This window comes from Lagopus leucura, unplaced genomic scaffold (genome assembly GCF_019238085.1).
Source record: "Lagopus leucura isolate 7727_CA_CO unplaced genomic scaffold, USGS_WTPT01 Super-Scaffold_100001, whole genome shotgun sequence".
Classification (NCBI taxonomy): domain Eukaryota; kingdom Metazoa; phylum Chordata; class Aves; order Galliformes; family Phasianidae; genus Lagopus; species Lagopus leucura.
In genome coordinates, this window is record NW_024962262.1 from 4,814,680 (window position 1) to 4,835,011 (window position 20,332).

The following is a 20,332-nucleotide window of genomic DNA, read 5'->3' on the forward strand; positions in this document are numbered from 1 at the left end:
TATGAATCTGTGTAAGTATTAGTCTTCCAATCCCATCATCTGCACTGCTCACCTGTTTTTGAGATGTGCCGCCAGGTCACATCGCTGCATGACTTCCTGACACACCGATGAGAAGGGGCACAAAACAAGTAACTTGTCTAAGAGTTTATGAACGAGAATGCTGGATTTTTTGCAGAGTTTAAAATGGAGTCTTTTTCGATCCAGTGGGCAGAAATCCTTCTCCTGCAGAAAGTTCCTTAGGCACTTGTAGCAGAAAGTGTGTCCGCAGGGAGTGTCCAATGGCTGCAACAAGGGCTGAAGGCAAATGTGGCAGACCAAGTCGTCGTCCACTTCATTCTGGTAGTTGTACAGGTGGTTCTCTCTTGTCCAGTGCTGCTGGCCACACTCAAAGCACAAGGGGTTCAAGGAGGCGTTCTGCTCCGCCAAAGCCATGTCATCACCTGTCGTCCCCATCGTGCAGCTAGGAACGCCAAGGAGTCCTCCTCCTCCTCATAGGATGGTCTGCTCCTGCAAATCCTAGAGGGCCTAGAAGCCTCAGAAAAGCTGGCTTCTGTTCTTCACTCGAGTGTCACTTTCTGCAACAAATAAGGAAGTAAAAATTATTGACGTGACACAAAGTATGAAAGCTCTTGGAGCTACTGACTTGTTCTGTGTTTACCAAAGTCCACAAAGTAACAACAGTTCCATTAAGAGAACATTTCTGTTTTCTGTAAATTTGTCACAGAAGAGAGCACTGAAAAATACACCGGCACAATTCGTTTTGTGAGAGAAACATTTCACAGCTTTGTAACAGCTGCTCCAGAGCACAGTTTTCACCTGCAAGAGAAGCAGCTTGCTGAGAGCAAGGACATCACATTATGCAGCGTCACACCAGATGCACGCAGTCAGCATCTAGCACAAAGACACTCCATAGTGGAGCACTGGTTATATGACCATGTAATTAAAGGTGGCCTTCAATATGCGATTAGGATTTTATTCAGCAATCTGGTCCCACTTTCTTCTTTTTTTTTTTCTTCTTTTTTTTTTTTTTTTTTTTTTTTGCATATTAATATGGAATATTACATATTAAAGGCCTAAATACCTCATATTAAAAATAACAGAAATGATTGCTTGCCCTGTTATTTCCATTAGCAATATTGAGTATATGCCACCCTATACCTTCAGGTTCTGTCTGTGAATTCCTTCACAATGAGAGGGGCCAATTCTATCCAGTGTGACACATTTGTTTTAATTTAGAAGACAGAAATAAAAACAGACAATAGAATAACGATACAAAGCTATTGGTTCCAAACAACTAACCTGTTCTGCAAACTGAGTGTGACAAAAGTTACATCAGTCAAAGAATTCTGTCACTATGGGATTTATTTCCTAAACTTTATATATTAAAATTTGCCCATTTTAAAATAGCTGCATGGTCAGGAAACTGCAGCCATCAGTCTACAGTTTCAAACACTAAACCCTTAACCTTCCCGACATTATTTATCTTTCTCTCCCATATGAAATAACACTCTTTGAATCTTGTAACAGGGTTATTTAGGAAACAAAATAAACTTCCTCACACTCTTAACAGCCCTGTTAATTAGTTAGTTTTGGTAAATAATCTCATTCAAAAACAAAAAATAAAAAACAAATTAGAATGATGCTTATTTTGTGCCTGAATTCTTTATTACAAATTCACAACACTCAAGAGAGAGACTGTATCCTAACAGACAAGTAGCAAGCATGCAGTGAAATGAAAACCACTAGCTTAGGCACCAGCCCATAATCTTTATTTTTAGCTGTTGAATGTAGTCATAAACGCATTCCAAAATTTACATGGAACACATGCATTTTACTATGAGAGAATTTCTGTTTCAGTTTTTGCCTCTTAACCTCACACAGCCAAGCATAAGACTTAGAGCACATTTTGCAAGGATTATTATATCCTTTGACGCAAAAAGGATTAAATAGTAATTTGTAATCCAGGATTCTATTCTGCTGTGGAAATTGATGCTCTTCATTGCCCTGCCTTGTAGCAGATAATGTGCACCTTCTGGAAAGGATTTCAGGAGGGAATAGCACAGCAGTTCTTAGTTACTGGAGAATACAAATGCAAAATGAGACCGCAAAAGAGATTACTCAAAACCAGCCTTAAATGTATTATGTAAAAATGCAGACGGCCAAGCAGATAAGGAGCCCAGCACATAGGGCCCTCATGCACAAACAGCTCTGTAACCACACACTCCTGCTCCAAGACAAACACAAAAGGAATGAGACCCACCTAATGGCTCTTCCTTAACAGATTCAGAAGAAACCAGCTCCATGTTCTAGAAAAAACACTGCACTGATTCAGGGCTTTACCAAATCTTTTTGCTACACAGGTGCCACAGAGCACGGCCAGTATGGAGGGACTGGGCACACAGAAGGGGCTCAGGAAGCCGCCTGACAGTGTGTTGTGTAAACAAGTGGACAACGATACATTGTTCAAACTGCTCCAAATCATGAAAATCAGGACCTCTCCTTCTTCTCCACATAACAAAGATGCCAAGAAAGGAGCGAGTTCTACACCAGCAAGGTGCATTCCAGTTACAGCCTCCTAACAGCGACTACCTCAAATTCATAGAACCACAAACAGTTTGGGTTGGAGGGGACCTTAAACTTCACCTCCTGCTGTAGGCAGAAAATGAAAGGCTTTGAACACCTTCATGGATGGGAAATCCACAGCTTCTCTGTGCAACCTGTGTCAGGAGCTCACTTCCCTCACAGTGAAGAACTTCCTCCTCATACCTAATCAAAATCTCCATCCCCTTTTAAAAGGAACAGGCTTATAGCACTTCTGCCCCGTGAAGTGGTTTACTCACATCACAACCTTCTACAGAGCACAATACAGTGCCAAACAGCAAATATACCTGTGGTGTACTTGCTGCAATCAAAGATTCCAGCACCAGGCTTATAGAAGGTTGTAATTAAACCCTTTTTGAGCAATTTACTAATGATTTTGAATGAAAATTAAAGTAAGGAAAGTTTCTGAGAGAACCAGCATTCACCGTGATCTTTTACATCATCAGGACAAGCTGGAATGGGACAGCAGAGCTCCGTAGGGGTGGGATCACAGGGCCAATGGCAGCCAGGGCCACAGGCAGACATGCTGAACCAGATCTATTTCTGCTGGCTGCTGACGTGACTTCTAGCTGCTTCCCAGTGCCGCTGCTGCCAGGGATCAATAGAGATCATATGAGCTAACCTGAGCACTTCTGCAGCTGATCTGCCAGCCCTTCTGTGGTGTGGCAGGCTGCAGTGAGAAGGGAACGACAAACAGACCCGCAGCTCAAAGCCACAGCCTTCTGAAATAAGAACATCTGACTGTGGCTCAAAGATGCCCTGATTGTGTAGGACTGCTTCCATTTTGCCACCAGAACCCTTCTGAAGGAAAGACCTGCCCTGCTGATCTTCCTCTGCGAGCTTTTGCTTGTGCCTTGATTTTACTTCCCCTGAACAGCACAAATGTTGCAGCAGGGTTCAATGCAAGAAAAAGATGGTCTATTACAACACAGAATGTCAAAAGAAACCCCAAATCTCAAAAGCAAATGCACATGCCACCCCAAACAAAAGAAAATCTAGAGACTTCATCACTCCAGCGCTGCTGTGTGCTGCTTTTGCATTTAGGGCAAGCATATTCAATAACAGGAATTATTCGCTGGATTTGTATTGATTATATACCACAGCTGCCAAGGCTTTCCACAGGCAGCTCCCAGTGCAAAATCTCACAGCTGATTTACCAAGCCCACAAGCACAGTATTCATAGTCCAAACAATGATCAGGATAGCAGGCAGGGTCTAAATTTCCCTGGCATAGAAGCACTGTATTCCTGAAATACACAGCACCAGGGCTCTGCCATTTATATTACAGTACTTCATTCCTCTTTATGCATTCCTTATGTTGTTTGCTGTCTCTCGTATCACTGCAGATCCCCAGCTCCACAGGATGATTTCAGCTCAGGAGAGCTGCAAACAGGAGAAAATAGTCTGAATTTAAAATAAAATAAAAAAAAAGAATAAGAGGAGGGTAAAAGAACCAGCCAGGTCTAGTTTTCAAGCAATTCCCTAGAAAATAATTCACCTGGGACTTCATTACTATAGCATAGCAGTGCAGGTAGTGCCCTGCTTTCAGTTTTAAATCACAGTTCATTTGGGAACTGAGCAAGACTGGACATCCAACTGTGCATTTTTAATGTATTTTTTATGCAGAACATGCATGACAGCAATTTTAGACTGAAAGAGACAGCCTTATTCATAGGCCTCCCGTAGGTCTGATTTATTGGCTCACCCAACACTCTTTGGAGAAGTTTGGCACATTTTTCCAAAAGCATTAAAGGCCAGGCTTTATACCTGCATCACATTTCATGATGTTTATTCCTTCCTTCTGAATGGGCATGATAAACAGCCAATCAAACAAAACAACAGGATGGAAAGAAATTATCACTGCTACAAAGGCTTCCTACAACCCTGAGTTCATCCTTTTCTGGTCAGATAGATTTGTACGTGCCACATAATTGTTCCAATATCCCCATTAATAAATTCGGTAGCATGGTCATCATCCTGAGTTTTAGGAAAATTTTCTTAATTTACAAATTTGCAGGATTTCTGAAGCCTGTTCTTGGTCTTGCACTACATCCCCACTGCTAAGGCACCCCAGCTGGAAAAGATCTCATGTTTTCTAAATTCCCCTTGCTCAAATGCTATAGCTGTGAAGAACATCCCTTAGCAGCCAGGAGTAGATGAATGCAAGCCATGGGAGAGGGAAACTAGACAGTGGTCACATTCATGGCTTTTAACCACATCGTAACACGAAAAATTAGTCCTTTGTTCCCAGTCCAGTATCCTTCACAGGAATTACAGCATCATACTGATGATTCAGAACTGTTTTCAAAGCAGACCACAGTTTGAGTGGACTAACACAAGATAGCAGAAACTTGGGAATAAAATACATGGTGAGAATAAATAGTGGGCAAGCAGCCTTAGAGGGGAAAAGTGTTATGCCACATGTTCAAAAAAGCGTGACCTAGCTCATTAGATACAATCTGTGTTTTAAGATTAAAGCCATACAGCAAGCAAGCGGAGCAGAACCAGCAACTTGTGTTGACTGCGTAACATCCATGTTAATTATCCAGATGTCTAAGGGCTCTGCTGCTGTCCAATACAAAAAGCCAACTCAACTCCAGTGCAAGACTGTGAGAAAGTAATCCTGCTTGACTCCTACTCTTTTGAACACACAAACAAAAACTGAATGTTGTAATGTCAAAAGATGACATCTGGTAGCTCAAAGTCAGGAAAACAGAGGGAGACAGGATGAGTACAGGAATTAGACTTGAATGGATTTCTCTTAATGCACCAGAAACTCTTTCACTGAATCCTGATTATGTTCTCTACATTTTTGAAGTCATTCCGCAGAATGACCAGAATTTTTTTTATAATCAAACTAAATCCAGTTGTGGCTGAAGAAAACTGAACCACCAAAAGGCAGTGCTGGGCTTACAGTACAATCCTCTGCTGGCAGATTTGTCACCTTTTTCTGTGTCTTTCTGTTCAACTAAGGCAATGGCTGCACAGCCCAAGCGCCTGCACCATGACAGATGCTGGCACGGCATCCCCACCAACAGAGCCCTGCTTAAAGCCAGCGAATAAAGAAGCATTTGGGAAAATGAACCTGTGTTTGCAGAGTGCTGCGTTTCCACAGCAACAGGAATGATGGGCTTTAATTGCAGCAGCTCCCTTCGGCAGGGGTGGCTCTTGGCTGGGCACCTGCTGCATGGGGCTGTGATGCTTGGGCCAAGGCAGGGGACATCTGTGCTACATCCTCTGACTGAGGAGATTTTGGGGATCCAAGCATCATTCTCAGCAACAAACATAAAGACGTAAAGAGAGGTGAAAACACAAGCTCTGGGAAGTGCGGGGCCATCTCTCCATTGGACAGTGGATTGGTAATGCTCATCTCCCAAAACCACTGCTCCAAAAATTGGAGATCCTTGATTATTGGACAAAATGGTAGGAAACAGCTCTGAGAGATTAAAGAAGGAGCCAGAAGGTTTTTCCTCAAAGTAGGCAAAGAACATCACACAGCCATTTTCTAAAGCACAAATGGAATGGCTTCTATTTTGGGACAGGGAGATTAAAATAGCTTCAGTTTAGTCAAATCAGTCTCAAACAAGACAGGGAGGATGAGGATTGTAACCATATGAGAAACCTACTCTTTATAGCAAATAGAGGGCTACATCAGATAAATCACCTCAAAATAGATGAAAAAGAGAAAAGAACATGAATCTTTAATGAAGATACATCTACACATTAAACAAACAAACAAACAAGGATTAAACTTTGAATATTCATACCGAACAAGAGGAGTGCTGAAAAAAGAAAGAAGTGAAAGGCATAAACCAAGCTACAGGAGAGTGCAGTTTGACAGTCAGAAAACGGCTCTGAAAGCCCTTGGAAGGAGAAAGGTATCAAATTTATTCCTTCCTCTACAGGCAGGGCTGGCCACTGCTGTCCATGGCACTGGGATTCATCCTTCTCGGTTCCTAGGTCTTGCACCAGCCATGGGTTCACAACCTGCAGGCCTGATCCCGCATCAGATCTCCCAGCACCCCGCATCCATTTTGGGATATGGTGAAAAAAAAAACAAGAAGCAGCAAAGTGAAATGAAGGTGGAAATGATACACACTTACCTGGCAGTAGAGCTCAAGGCAAATTTCCCTTCCGAGCAAAGAACATAGCAAGAGCGGTATTTGGTTACTGCTCCTGTAACAGGTGGGTTCTTACATCCAGTAGCAGTGACAGAAATAGCCCAACAGTTAACAGTTAATTGCAAGTAGTCAATCAGAAGACTTTCTTCTCGCTTATGGGGCAGAGGAGAAAACCAAGAAAGAGTAAAGCATTTGTTCCAACAGTATGGTTCTTTTCTGCAATGCAATCTGTCCTACAGCCCCTGACATATGCGCTACTCTTTCTGTTGGAGAGATGAAAGCAGCAGAAAGCTGTCGATCAAGATGTTAAACCTTCTGCAGAGCCCTCCCCTGTGCTCTTTGCCCTGAAACAAGGACTTCCACGGATGAACAGAGAACACTTAACTAGATTAAACATAGCTGGTTCCTGGCTGTGCACAGATACCATTTGATTTGATTAACAGGAATTTTAAGGAGCTGATGCAATTCAAGGAAAATAAAGAAAGAAGAGGTGAGCGATATTCCCAGTGCCTGCTTTCCTGCTGCTCATCTGTATAATGAGCCCTAATCACTACGGGTGTGAATGGGGAAAATATCAAGGAGACAGCAACATTCTTCGATTGCTCTCAGAATGGCTTTCATGGAAAAGACAAGCCAAGAGTTCATGGGAGGACAGAGGGATAAAAGCTGTTGGGGTGATTACATTGGTGAACGAACTATTTTCAGAGAGACACCAGCCCCATCTCTTCCGTTCTTCATCATGTGTGACATGCCACATCTGGTGCCCCTTGCCAGCTACAGCCCCTGTGATAAATGGAGAATTATTCTGCAAATTAAACTACAGTTCTACTACGTCATTCTTCTCCTCAGCCAAATATTTAAAAAATGAAGGTCCTCCCTACTGAACAGGTATTAGGTATTTACATACACACAAAAATAAACTAGAAGAAAGTTGTCCAGTGAAAGTACAAATACTTAGATCATGGCAGTCATCATACAAGCAAAGAGGGGAAGGGGCTAAAAGAGCATGGTGGGGTAGGTCCCACAGCAGGTCCATGAGAAAGTGCAGAGGGTATCCTGGACAGAAAGGCTCATCCAGCATAATTGCCTGTGCCACAGCATCACCCAGACCAGTCTGCCTGGCCTCCAGCCTCCACGTATGCTCCCTCGTAACAAAACATCACCGCATAAGGATGGAGCAGCTTTTCAAAATAGAAGGAAAAAAACAACCTTCTGATGTCACAGCCAAAATATTCAAAGCAGCGTTCAACTCGAGCTTCCCAGACAGGCACAATCAGCCAGGAGACTTGCTGCTTGTTGGCATGAGTACTGCCAACAGAGAACCTGCTTCACCTAAAAACCATCCCCACTTGTCCCTGAGAGCCATCACCTACCCCTAAGAGCAGTGCTGTGCTTTGGTGTGCCATGGTGAAGCTGAGGATGCCATGGACCAGATATCACTTGAATAAAGTCACCAATAAGACTGGTTGTTGGACTCTCAGATCCTTAAGGCGATGACTGCCTGTGGGTTTAGCTCTGCTGAGGACACCTGCACCTATGGATCTGAGCAAAGAAGGTATCTTCAGTCCCAGTGGTCTGACCCAGCTTTGTTGCAGGACTTACTCTCATGCTCTCCAATATTTATTCAAAACATTCCCATGTTTTACAGAACATCAGTCAGAAAATAAAAGCCTCCAACTGGGACCTTCTGTTTCAGCTCTCTAGACATGCGTGTATCATACCTCAGATACATGCACTCTGCACCCAGACACTGCAAATAACTGGCTCTGTGCATAATCAGGATTTACATAACAACAGCATGTTAGATATAGAACTTGTAGTCTCAGTTCTGATCTTAAACAACATTTAAATATTTTGTATTTAAATGGCTCTTTGCATACACATTAGGCTAGAACTTGATCCAAGGCCTTCAGACAGGTTTCAGAGAGGGGACTGGATGCTGAGCTGACCTGTGAAGTTGAGTCTGGTTATACAAATAAATGCGACAAAGAACAGGCAAGCAAAGACAACAAACACTACGCTTGTTTTTTAGTCAAACTAAAAGCATGCATCTCTGCTTCAGTTCCTGTAATTCCACAGCAACAAAGATAAACATGGATAGCATTTACAGAATGAGAAAACAAGCAGCCAAAAAAAACCCAAACAAAGAACCCTAAACCAGAAATCCACATTTTTTCCTAAAGCATTTCTCTATTTCCTAACTATTTGTAAGCTGTTTATTTCAGTTCCTTTCCCTGTTAGCTTGGCTGACTACATACAAATGCACACACGTGTATATTACACACATATATGTGTACAAACCAGTTTTCAGCACCGATCAAATAGAGAGGCTTTTATAACTGTGCTTTCATGACCGTGCCTGAGGTACAGTTTGGCTGCTGCAGCACCTTCCCTGTTACAGAGTTCTTGAAAAGAACCTGCCTCAGTAGCAGAACTGTTGGAAAACGGTCCTTCAAGACTCAAGGGGACGCATTAGCAAAGATGCACAGTGTTAGCATCCTACAGCAACCCAACAGTTGTGCTATGAGTGATGGGCTAAATATTTGACAACAATCTTCTATTTCCTCCTTACAGGAATGACATGGAGGAGCTAGTGCTGAACTGCTTACTTTCTTTCTAGGCTCATTAAACAGAAAAAAAAGATTCTTAAACAAAAGCAGACAAATCAAAATCACTGCCTTCTGAGTAGTGCAAACTATAATAAAATCAAATGAAAAAGTGACATTAGAGACAAACAATAGGTGGCATCTACGCAAACTGGAAGTCATTTATAGAAATTAGGTATTTAGATACACAAAGAAATAAACTAGAAGAAAGTCACCCAGAAAAGAAGTGCTCAGACCAGGGCACTCATTCTAAAAGCAACGAAGGGAAGGCTACCCAGCAGGAGAGGTTTCCAATTGCTTGTCCACCAAACAACGGCTAAGTCATTAAAAAAAGAAGGCCTGGTATTATGAAAGAAAAACATACCTAAGTTCTCAGATACCTAACCGTTAACTTGCAGGACATACAGAAGGCACTTACTTCAATAGGAATTTCTGGTTCATCACACTTTGGGAAGACAGTGGGGAAAGAAGGCACTCCGAAGCCTGACTTCAGGCACTGGTTTTCTGACCGTGGTCAAAATGGCTCCAGCAAGAGGCTGACAGAAGCATGTCAACTTGGGCAGGAGCCAGCCTCCTCCTCCTGCCACTGCCCAATCTCAGCATGCTAAAACTTCGCATTTGAGATTCTGTGGAGGTTGATACAGTTTTCACTTCCTCATTTATTCTATGTATTCAAGCCTTAAGAACCAGCTGTTAGCATACCAGTCTTACTTTGGGAGATATTAATTCATTACCATCGCTTTTGGAAAAAGGTCTTTAAGAGACGAGTGATCCAGCCTCGGGAGTACCTACCCACTTTGCATTCCATAACCACAGCACTCATTTTTCAAGCCGAGCACTTCTCAGCAAGTTAGGTTAGACTCAAGGAAATAAAAATTCAAACTCTCATGTATTTCCATAATTCTTTGTTACTCCCAACTCATGCTAAATGTTCTCACATGTTTTATGCCAGATACTTACACAAAATGTTTTTTTAAATTCACAAATCCTTTTTTTGAATTGCTACACCATCCAAGAAGCCTTAACAAACCTAATTCTGTACTGTGAATTACACAAACCCAAATGAGAACTATTGGTCTTTGTGAGATAAAGACCAATATCCACATGGCAGAAATCAAGCTCTTGCCATGAAAAGGGAGCAGTCCTGTGCGTCCGGATGATGAGATCTAGAAATGCCACATGCCATCCAGCCCTGCTTCTCAGGACGGCAGCAGCAATGGTAGCAGATGTGTTAATAGCACCAGGGTGGCTTAATGTGATGGTGAATTTGGAAATACTCCCAAGTATTGGAACAGGTTGTCCAGGGCAGCGGAGCGGTCACCATCCCTGGAAGTATTTATGAAATGTGTAATTGTGGTACTAAGGGACATGGTACAGTAATAGGCTCAGGAGGTAAGGCTGATGGTTGGACTTGGTGATCTCGTAGGTCTTTTCCAACCTGTGTGATTCCGTGATTCTGGGAAATAGCAAACTTCGAAATTTCTGTGCTTCCATGAGCAGAATAACATACAAAGTAGGGCATTAGTAACAAGTTGACCCTCAAAATTCTAGTTCAGATTTCAGATCTTGTGAGAAATTCCTCCAACCTGGTACCAGATTCAGGACAGCTTACGGTCCTACAGGAACAGTCCAGGAAGCCAGAAAGGCTACACCCATGTTACCTTCACTTGAAAATCACCAAACAGAATAGCTAGAAAGTCAGTTAGCACTCTATCCTCAGACAGATCCCTTCTGCATTATGCTTGTAATAAGAGGAGTGCAAGGAAATTCATGCAAGAAAACCATCAAAACAAACAAAAATCTCCCACAGAACAAATAACCCACCAGTCTGCTCTACAGTTAATAGCTTTCACATAGACTCACTGATGGATCATGAAAAAAAAAGTTTACATTTCTGTAAATAGCTGTTTAATATTAAAATTAATAACAGCCTTCATTTTCACTGGCTGGAAGAGTTAAAAAGTTAATCATTCAAATTATAATCTAAAGAACCAAAAGCTTGGCTACAGGATAATTAGAAGCCTTCATTCTGTGTGCAACCTGAAAACCAGAAATACAGTCAAGAACACAATGGGATTTTCATTCAAAGGAGACATCTTAATGTAAAAGCAGTTAACTGCTGCAAACAACACTGCCTCTTATTAATCATATGGAATAAGAGAGAAACAAGTTCCCAGGCAATTAGTCTGCCTTCGTATATTGAATGGAGGCTGCTGTGAAGAAAAACATCTGAGGAAACGAGCACTGAAGAGGACATCCCAGCTGAACAATTTTAAGACAAAAATGGCAAAATCCTTTACAGAACCTAGAAGTTACCCCAGAAACTTACTGCCATAACAAAGCACACTTTGGCTAAGGGAAATAATTTGCATATGTTTCCCTTCATGAACTTTGGAACCAGAAATACGTTAACTGAGATCTACAATTTGTCCTCACAAACCAGTTTAACTGAACATGAGATTTTCACTAAGTTTAAAATCTGAATTGATCCTTATTTTATTTTTGGATCACATTCTGCTGCTTAAAGCTTCAGCCAACGCTTACTATTAGAAATAAGTGGAAGTAAATCTGAACCTAAAAGGGTTCACAGAGAGTCTTGCATTTTTCACCAGTTAAGTAAAAATAAATCACTGCAACTTTCCCATAGGCTATAGAAGATGGATTTATTTATTTTTAATACTGGATTTGGAGAAGGGCACGCCTGCTGGGATGCCAGCAGGGTCAAAGCATGCAACGAAAATATAAGACCTTGACAAAACTGCTGGACATCTCCAACAGTTTCAAATCTTAAACCAGAAAACCTCCAACAGCCAGAGCTGGCACCTCACTTGCTCTCCAGTTTCTGTCTCCTTACCCTCCCCAACTCCCAGAAAAACAGTGAAACAGGAATTATTTGCCTGAGACAAGCTAGAAAGCATTACATGCAATTACTTCAAAATACCTACACATGTGATAGCTCTTGACTTTTGTTTTTCCTATCAAAGCATTCTGAAAAGCAAACAGGATTAACAAAAAGAAAACAGAAGCATGAGTGATCTCTTTCATTTCTTATTTCATTTTTAAAAGCATCTGCTCCTTTTCCTTTGAAAAAAGTCTTTACCTGAGTACCCATTTCTCAAAGCATGCACGCACTACGCATGCACAATGAAATCAGGAACCTTCTTTTCAAAGTGGTCATGAAGGCCAGGTACAATTTTAACAGGGTCTCTATCATGTCTATGGGAAAACGTTATGGTTAACAGTACAACTCTTACTACACACGTATCCTAGGAGACCAAAGAGCTTTCACATTTAAAAGCTTATTTCCCAGCCACGCTCTCAGTATCCATCTAATGCATTTGCAAACAATACAAACAGCTGTGAGAGACAAACTTGTTTTAATTTCAGCCAGAACGTACACTGACCTCTGCTAACCTCCACACAAACATTTCATTTTATTTCACTTCTATGTCTTTCTCACTAAAAAGATGTCAGAAATCTCTTGTAATTCATGAAATGCATTTTTAAATTTGGATTTTACAAAGAGCAGAGCTGAAATTCTCAAATATTTCTAGAAAATGATTCATGCACATGCTTGCAAATCATTTTACAAAACATCAACCTAATTCAATATATCAGAAAACAATATAATTAAGGAAATACTCTCGGAAAGAGAAACATTAAAAAAAAAAAAAAAAAGAAACAGAAAGCACAACCCATCTAATTTAAGCCTCTTCATGCTTCAGGTCAGAATCACCTACCCACTCAAAACAGGCTGAATTAAGGAATTTCCTGAATTTCATGTTTGCAGTTCTGCCGGAGGGTCCAGCCTGCAGCTCTGGAGAAGAGCATCTCTCTGAGCAGAGCCCTCATCACCCAGCTCCAACTCCTTGTGAGCCTCTGGACAGCTGGCACCAAACACCCATCCCAAAGCCCGCGGCAGCCCCTTGCCTCTTTGCTGCTTCTTACCCTTTCATTCCCAGATTGAGAGGAGGAGAGGAGGCAGCCAAGCACGCAGGGCAGGGCGAACACGTTACTGTTCTCACAGAGGAGGAGGTGTCTATCACATGACAGCAGAGAAGTTGAAGGAAAAAGCTTGTCGGCGTGCTGCTGTACACAACCAAATTAATTCACCGGCAGGCAATTAAAACCAGGCAATTAAGGCCAGCCCCTTCTGTAGCCGCTGCAGCATCCCACAGGGTTTGCTTTACTTACAGCAGTAAATTCATCTGATTTCCAATCTCACGTGGGTAGCTGGGGCTCGGGGAACACTGCCGCTCTTACGCTGCATCCTTTTCAAACACAAAACCTAACATTAACATTAACTGCGGGCTAAAATGTCGTCAGCAATCTCTCCTGAATGCATAATGAAGCAGGTCTACCGGATCTAGCACTTTCATTTTTTAAGCATATGCCTGGGGAGCATGAGCGGGTATCATACAGAAATAGTTACAATAACTCCGTGCGTACTGCAGAGCAGCTTTACAGCACACCCAGGACATCCCAGCTCTCTGTCTTGCTGCCATGTGCTGCAAACCTTATGCAAATCCTACTACAGTCACAGCCTTTCCAACAAAAAGAAAAAGCCAATATCAGATTATACACCATTATTTTCCTATCTCCTCCTCCTCAGGAAAATTATATTAAGAACAAAAAATTGAAAGCATTCCCAAAGCTGTGCATAATTTCTGAAAAATTCTCAAGTTAGTGCAGCCTTAAAATTCATTACCTCGATACTAGAGGGGTACACGGTGCAGAAGGTGCACATCTTGAAATCGTTCTTTCAGAAAGAAATTTGTTTCTCTTTCCAAGTTATTCATTTGTAACCTTTCTGAACACTAGGTGTATGAAAAACTTGCAGACTCACACAAACTACTGCATTCCACTACTTTTATAAAGCCCAGCATACTGGGCTTCAGTATTCCCATTTCCAAACTGAATACCTAAACGTTACTATCCACTTTCACTGGACATAATGCAAATGCCATTTGCAAATGCCAGAGTCAGCTGCCGCGAAAATGTGTCACATCCCTCGAGAAACTGTCCTCTCTTTGCATTTATATAGCTCTGCCATGTGGAGAAAAAGCTCTGGACCTACACACTAGATAAAAATACACAGCAGAAAGGTGGGCTCCAAATGAGAAGGGTCCAGTTTAGATCTCAGTGGATGCTTCAGGCGGATTCACACCTTCCTCTGCTTGAGAAAGCCTAACTGCTGACCAAATCACACATCTGAAAAAGTAGCGAAAGTGTTTTTCTTGGCATTTTTTGACTCGATATGGTTCAAAACCAATGAGGTTGGATAAAGAGCACAAAAAAGAAGAATGGGTTTATTGCTAAAGAAGTCAGCACCCAGTGGAACAGATCAGAAGTGAGGGCCATTCCCTCCCTTCAGTGAGGTAAAACCTGCAGCTGTGTTTCAAAGACCCTGGGAGTGCTACAGATGCTTTTCATATCTGTTAATGACAATGGCACTTAAATGATGGCCTCACTGGTACCAGCACCGGGCTAAGGGGGCTTTGTCTGGTTTTGAGCATTTGACAGCAATCACTGTTTCATCAGAGGAACCAATATAAACTAATCTGGGAAAAACATTTGTTAGCACACCTACACTGCACCTACATGGGGCTTTCTTTAGCACGCAAGCGTCACTAACCGAAGAAAAATACCAAAAAGACAAAAGAAACTCCAACAAAACCATTGCAGGATGGGGAAATGGGGGAAAAGACATGAGGAACAGCTGAGGCCCCTGTTTTGCTCAGCCCAGAGCAGGGCAGGCTGAGGGGAGGCCTGGTGGCGGCTGCAGCTCCTCACAGGGAGCGGAGGGCAGCGCTGAGCTCTGCTCTGTGTGACAGCGACAGGGAACGGCATGGAGCTGCGTCAGGGGAGGGCGGCTGGGGGTGAGGGAAAGGGTCTGCGCCAGAGGGCGGTGGGCATGGAACAGCTGCCCAGGGCTGTGGGCACGGCCTTGAGGTGCTGGAGCTCAGGGAGCGTTTGGACGGTGCTCTCAGGCATTGGGATTGGATTTGGGGTGGTGCTGTTTAGGTCAGCACGTCCTTTATCTGAACATGAACTTCCTCCATCAACACGGAGCTCATCACACAGATTCTGTACATTTTGCCACGTGTTGCAGTCAGGGAAATTCAGATTTGATTTCAAGCAAGCACATCACATGATCACAGCATGTGATGTCCCAATGAATATCTAACAATACTTCATTAGAAAACAAAATCCTGTACTAATCTCAACCTTATTTCCTAACAAAGAGGTAAACAACTTTTACCCTCATTAAAAAGTTGAGAAATTTGCACACCATCACCAAAATATAATTAATGCACAGCCTTTAGAAGAGTCCAAAGGAGCAATTTAATTAACCACCCACTGATTTCATAAATGACAAGAACACACAAAGGTAATAGCACCTCATAATTGAAAAAGTTCCTGTTTACTTAGCTGAGCAATTGTACTGCTCTACATTATGCATAATTATGAGGAAAAATGTTTTGAACTCATTACATTCTAACTTTGTAAGCGTGAGGAAACAACACAAGACGCAAGACAGACCCACAGCGTATTCCATCTATTTAATGCCTTTACCTAAGAAGCACAAAGTCACTAGCAAAAGTGAAGGTCTTAGCCTTTATGAACTCTTTTAATGGTCTGTTTTTCCTCAGTTTATGTATGGAAATAATGAGCTGACCCAAAGATATTTGTTTGTGGCACATCTCACCCTGAATGAAGAGGAAATACCAACATAGAGTTGTTTCTGGTCTGAAACCAACAGCACTAGCTCTCTTCAAGAGCACAGAAGAGAGGAAAAAAAAATACTGGCACGCCACTTCAAACAAAATATTGCCTAATGCAGGGATTTGGTTTATACCTGCGGTTCTCTCACTTTCATACAACGGGTTCCTCTATAAGCTCCAAGAAGTATTTCTGTTGAAGATCCTGTAAACTCGTTTTGCAGTCCTCAATCTTTTCTTCACGTGGGAAAGCTTCCCTTTGGCTGCTACATTCTTTATTAAAGCTGAAGAGGAGCAGCTTTTATCAAGCTAGGAAAATAATGTAACAAAATACATGAAAGCCTTCCTCTTTTCTCTCTTTTTTTTTTAATTTTTATTTTTTTTTAGATACAATGAATCTGTATTCCTGCTAGCACTTACAAAACTCAAGATGACTCTATGCTGTTTCTTTATAACCATCAAAGTCTACCCAATTGAATACAAAATAGTAACAACTGAATTTATAAGGTGTCCATCTCCCTATCCAATGGATGCAGGGAAAGCAGACACTCATACCTGTTTTGCAGCATATATGATTTTAACAAGAAAAACAGACACTAGAGATTCAGTGGATCCACAGACTAACAGCCTTCACTTGCAGCACACCACAGAACAAGCTGCAGGGGCCTGACCTTCCAGCAGCCCTGGTATGCAAGGATATATGTAAGCAGCTGCCTTGTAAAGCAGCCCGAAATCACCAGTCCCACCTGTCCCTGGGATGACACACACGTGGCACTGGCTCTCTGTCCATGTGCCACAGGAAGAGTGCCTCATAATACAAATTATACCATTAAGTGCTGATCCCAGCAGTATGGGTGTGCGATATATCAAACTGAAGCAATGAATTTGCTTGCACACATTAAATATACATTTCTATAACTCTTCAACTAACAGAGATCTTTACTATTTGGTATTAGCTATTTGTGCTAATTGCTCCTGAGAGTTTCTCATTCTTCAGCGTTACGATATTTGCTCAAGCTGCAGCAGACCATGGTCAGGCCAATCCAGACACATTTACTGCCTGTCCCAAGTGCCCCTAAACAGCTCTTTGAAGTGTGAATCCTTCCATTACTACTACACACCATGGTTTATTTACTAATTAGAGGAGGAAAAGAGGATTCTTAAATAAACACTGTAATTTTTCTGACTCTTTTCTAAGTCTTCCCAGTTTCACAAAATTGTAGGGGTTGGAAGGGACCTCCAGAGATCATCGAGTCCAACCCCCCTGCCAAAGCAGGTTCCCTACAGCAGGTCGCACAGGTAGGCATCCAGGCAGGTCTTGAACATCTCCAGAGAAGGAGACTCCACCACCTCCCTGGGCAGCCTGTTCCAGTGCTCCGTCACCTCACTGTAAAGAAGTTCTTGCACACATTTGTGCAGAACTTCCTATGCTGCAGTTTCCGGCCGTTTCCCCTTGTCCTGTCTCCACTCACCACTGAAAACAGTCTGGCCTCACCATTCTGCCCCCCACACCTTAGATATTTATAAACCTGGATCAGGTCCCCTCTCAGTCTCCTTTTCTCAAGGCTGAACAGACCCAGTTCACTCAGCCTTTCCTCATAGGAGAGATGCTCCAGGCCCATCACCATCTTTGTGGCCCTCCGCTGGACTCTTTCCAAAAGATCCATGTCTTAAAAGTTGTTTGTTCTTGTTTACGACTGCTAACTCTAAAAGTGCTCCCACCAAAGCTGCAGGCTGCCTGTGCCCACTGTGCTTAACTTCAGCGCTCCCTCACTCTTTCATCCTTACTCTGAGGACTGGCAGGCACATTACCTTACCTGAACATGGAGCTGTTTTCCAGTGGTTAATTCTGATGACTCCTGCATGTTTTCAGGATGTATTTATTCAGCCTGTAAAAATGGTTTAGATTTTCTGCTTCTAAACACTGGAGAAAATATATCGCTTAAATTGTAATACATGATTCAACAGCCTGCAGCTTCCAAAATGATCTGGACTGCACAATATTGCTGACTTGTTCCCACCATTTACTACTGCAATAAACTTGATCAGAATTGCCTCCTTTCTTCCATGCTGCTAAGGAATTTTGGAAGAAAATGATGCTTCAAAGCTCCTTTATAGAACTTTGTTTGGTGGGCATGGTGGTAATGGGTCAACGATCGGACTACGTGATCTTTTCCAACCTTAACTGTTCTAGATTGATTACGTTCCTCACCAACAACTGCACTCACAGTTTCTTAAGCGGTCTCACCTGGAGTAAGCTGCCATGCCACACAGATTTCACCATGCCAAGTAAACTAGGTAATAAATATTAGAACAGTGCTAGTGGAAGGCTTAACCATAAAATGTCATATTCCACTGGAAAAGTCTCAAAGAGCCATGTGGTTAGTATAAGCTATCAAAAGTCAACTGGGCTGTGGGATGGAGAAAAATGAAAAGGTAGTCCTTACCAGTACAGGAGAGCTCTGATTCTTAGATTATCAAAACTTACAATTGAAAAAAAGCAGAAATATAACTACAGATCCTGAACATCCTCAAAACCCATCTATAGAAATTCCTGTACTGATCAAGTTTTTTTTTTTTTAATTTTTAAACAAATTAAAGGATACCTATCTCCCCCAAGCTTTCTGCCACACAGATTTTAAGTGCTGGAGCTGTGGAACTTTTGCTTACTATCTCAACAGGCAGTGTGGAGGGGAAGTCAACCACTAAAGTCCTCGCTCTTGCCTCCTGGTGATCTCTGAACACATTTCTATGGAAATGAAGGATGGATGCAAGAAGGTAAGTTTTTAAGTTATCAAAATGCATAAAGAAGTTAATTTTACATCTCACACAGGCAAAATAAGTCTTACACAGTGGAAATAACTGTTTCTCCTGGATTAGTTTCTGCTTCCATTAGGTTGTGGCTCTTTAGATAAGTATCAGAACAATAAAGCTCACCATATATATTCACCTATTTAACTCAGAAGAGCTATTTTTTTGCTATTTTAAAAAATTAGCTTACAAGTAAAATGTATTTTATTATCATTCCTGATAGTCAACCTTATTTAAATTTTACAAGAATAATGAGCATAAACAATGCAATTTTCTGAAGGAACTGGGCTTGTTCAGCCTGAAAAAGAGAAGGCTGTGGGGAGACCTCACTGAGGCCTTCCAATATCTAAAGGCAGTTTATAAACATGAGGGAAATCAACTTTTTACAGGGGTAAATAGCTACAGGACAAGGGGGAATGGTTTTAAACTGAAGGAAGGGAGATTTAGATTGGATGTTGGAGGAATTTTTTTACTGAGAGAGTGGTAAGGTGCTGAAACAGGCTGCCCCAGAGGTTGTGGATGCCCCATCCCTGGAGGTGTTTAAGGCAAAGCTGGGTAGAGCCCTGGGCAACTTGATCTAGTACTTGACCTACCACTTGATCTAGCAGCTGGCAACCCTGCCTCTGCTAGGGGGGCTGGAACTTGATGATCCTTGAGGTTCCTTCCAACCCAAACCATTCTATGATTCTAAGAATTTCATGCTTAAATACAGCTTTAACTTTTAAACTCTAAACTTCTGACTTAAACACAAATCACAGCACTTACTTCTTGCCCTCTGCCACCAAAGGCGGCTCACATTTGATTTCTACCACTGAAATGCACAATAGCTGGTATTTTGCTGCAGAACATAATTTATTAAGTGACAGAGTCTTGACTTGAGGGCAGAACTACTGCTGCCAAAAATCTCATCTCTGCATAAAGTTTCTTTTATATTCTTAAAACAAGGATGAATAGAAAATAAAGCATGGTCCAAAATGTTTTTCAGGTTTTCTCTGCACACAAGCAACCTAACGTGACACCAATTCTTCTGTATAGAATAGTGCTGGACAGCCCATTGACATTCTTCAGCTGAATCATTTGTTATCTTTTAGCAAATAGCTGGTAGCAGCTATTTGCATTTCCCAGGCTTGCCTGTAACTTGGAGCTGTAAGAACAGCCTCAGGGTGGCCTTCACCAGCATTACCTCATTTCAGATTTCAAGAGACCAGGAGAAGCACACATGCTCAGCTACAACATCTCAGCCGAGGTGCCTGCTAGCTTGCAAAACCAGAACTTCTCATGCCACCTCAGATTAACGTGACAGTCTCCCAATATCTCTGTGAGCACTACTGCAAGGGGAGGTTGTGGTGCTGTGGGGGTCAGCCGCTTCTCCTGTGTAACAAGTGATAGGATGAGAGGGAACCAACCACCTCAAGTTGTGCTGGGGAGGTTGGATATTAGGAAAAATTTATTCTCTGAAAGAGTGCTCAGGA

At 42.1% G+C, this 20,332-nt stretch overlaps 1 protein-coding gene across 8 annotated transcripts in view; it reads right to left on the reverse strand.

The window, feature by feature from the left end:
• Positions 1 to 20,332, reverse strand: part of LNX2 (ligand of numb-protein X 2) — a 59,216-nt gene that overhangs the window by 25,539 nt on the left and 13,345 nt on the right. For 5 of the 8 annotated variants that reach the window (XM_042867629.1, XM_042867622.1, XM_042867623.1 and 2 more), the window contains one exon: positions 53 to 575. In XM_042867629.1, the coding sequence (XP_042723563.1) occupies positions 53 to 453 (401 nt within the window). In that variant the 5' untranslated portion in view covers positions 454 to 575. Of the gene's footprint in view, positions 1 to 52; positions 576 to 9,745; positions 9,806 to 13,067; positions 13,119 to 13,275; positions 13,396 to 20,332 lie in introns of those variants that run through there. The other 3 variants (XM_042867626.1, XM_042867628.1, XM_042867627.1) reach the window with 3 other exon arrangements.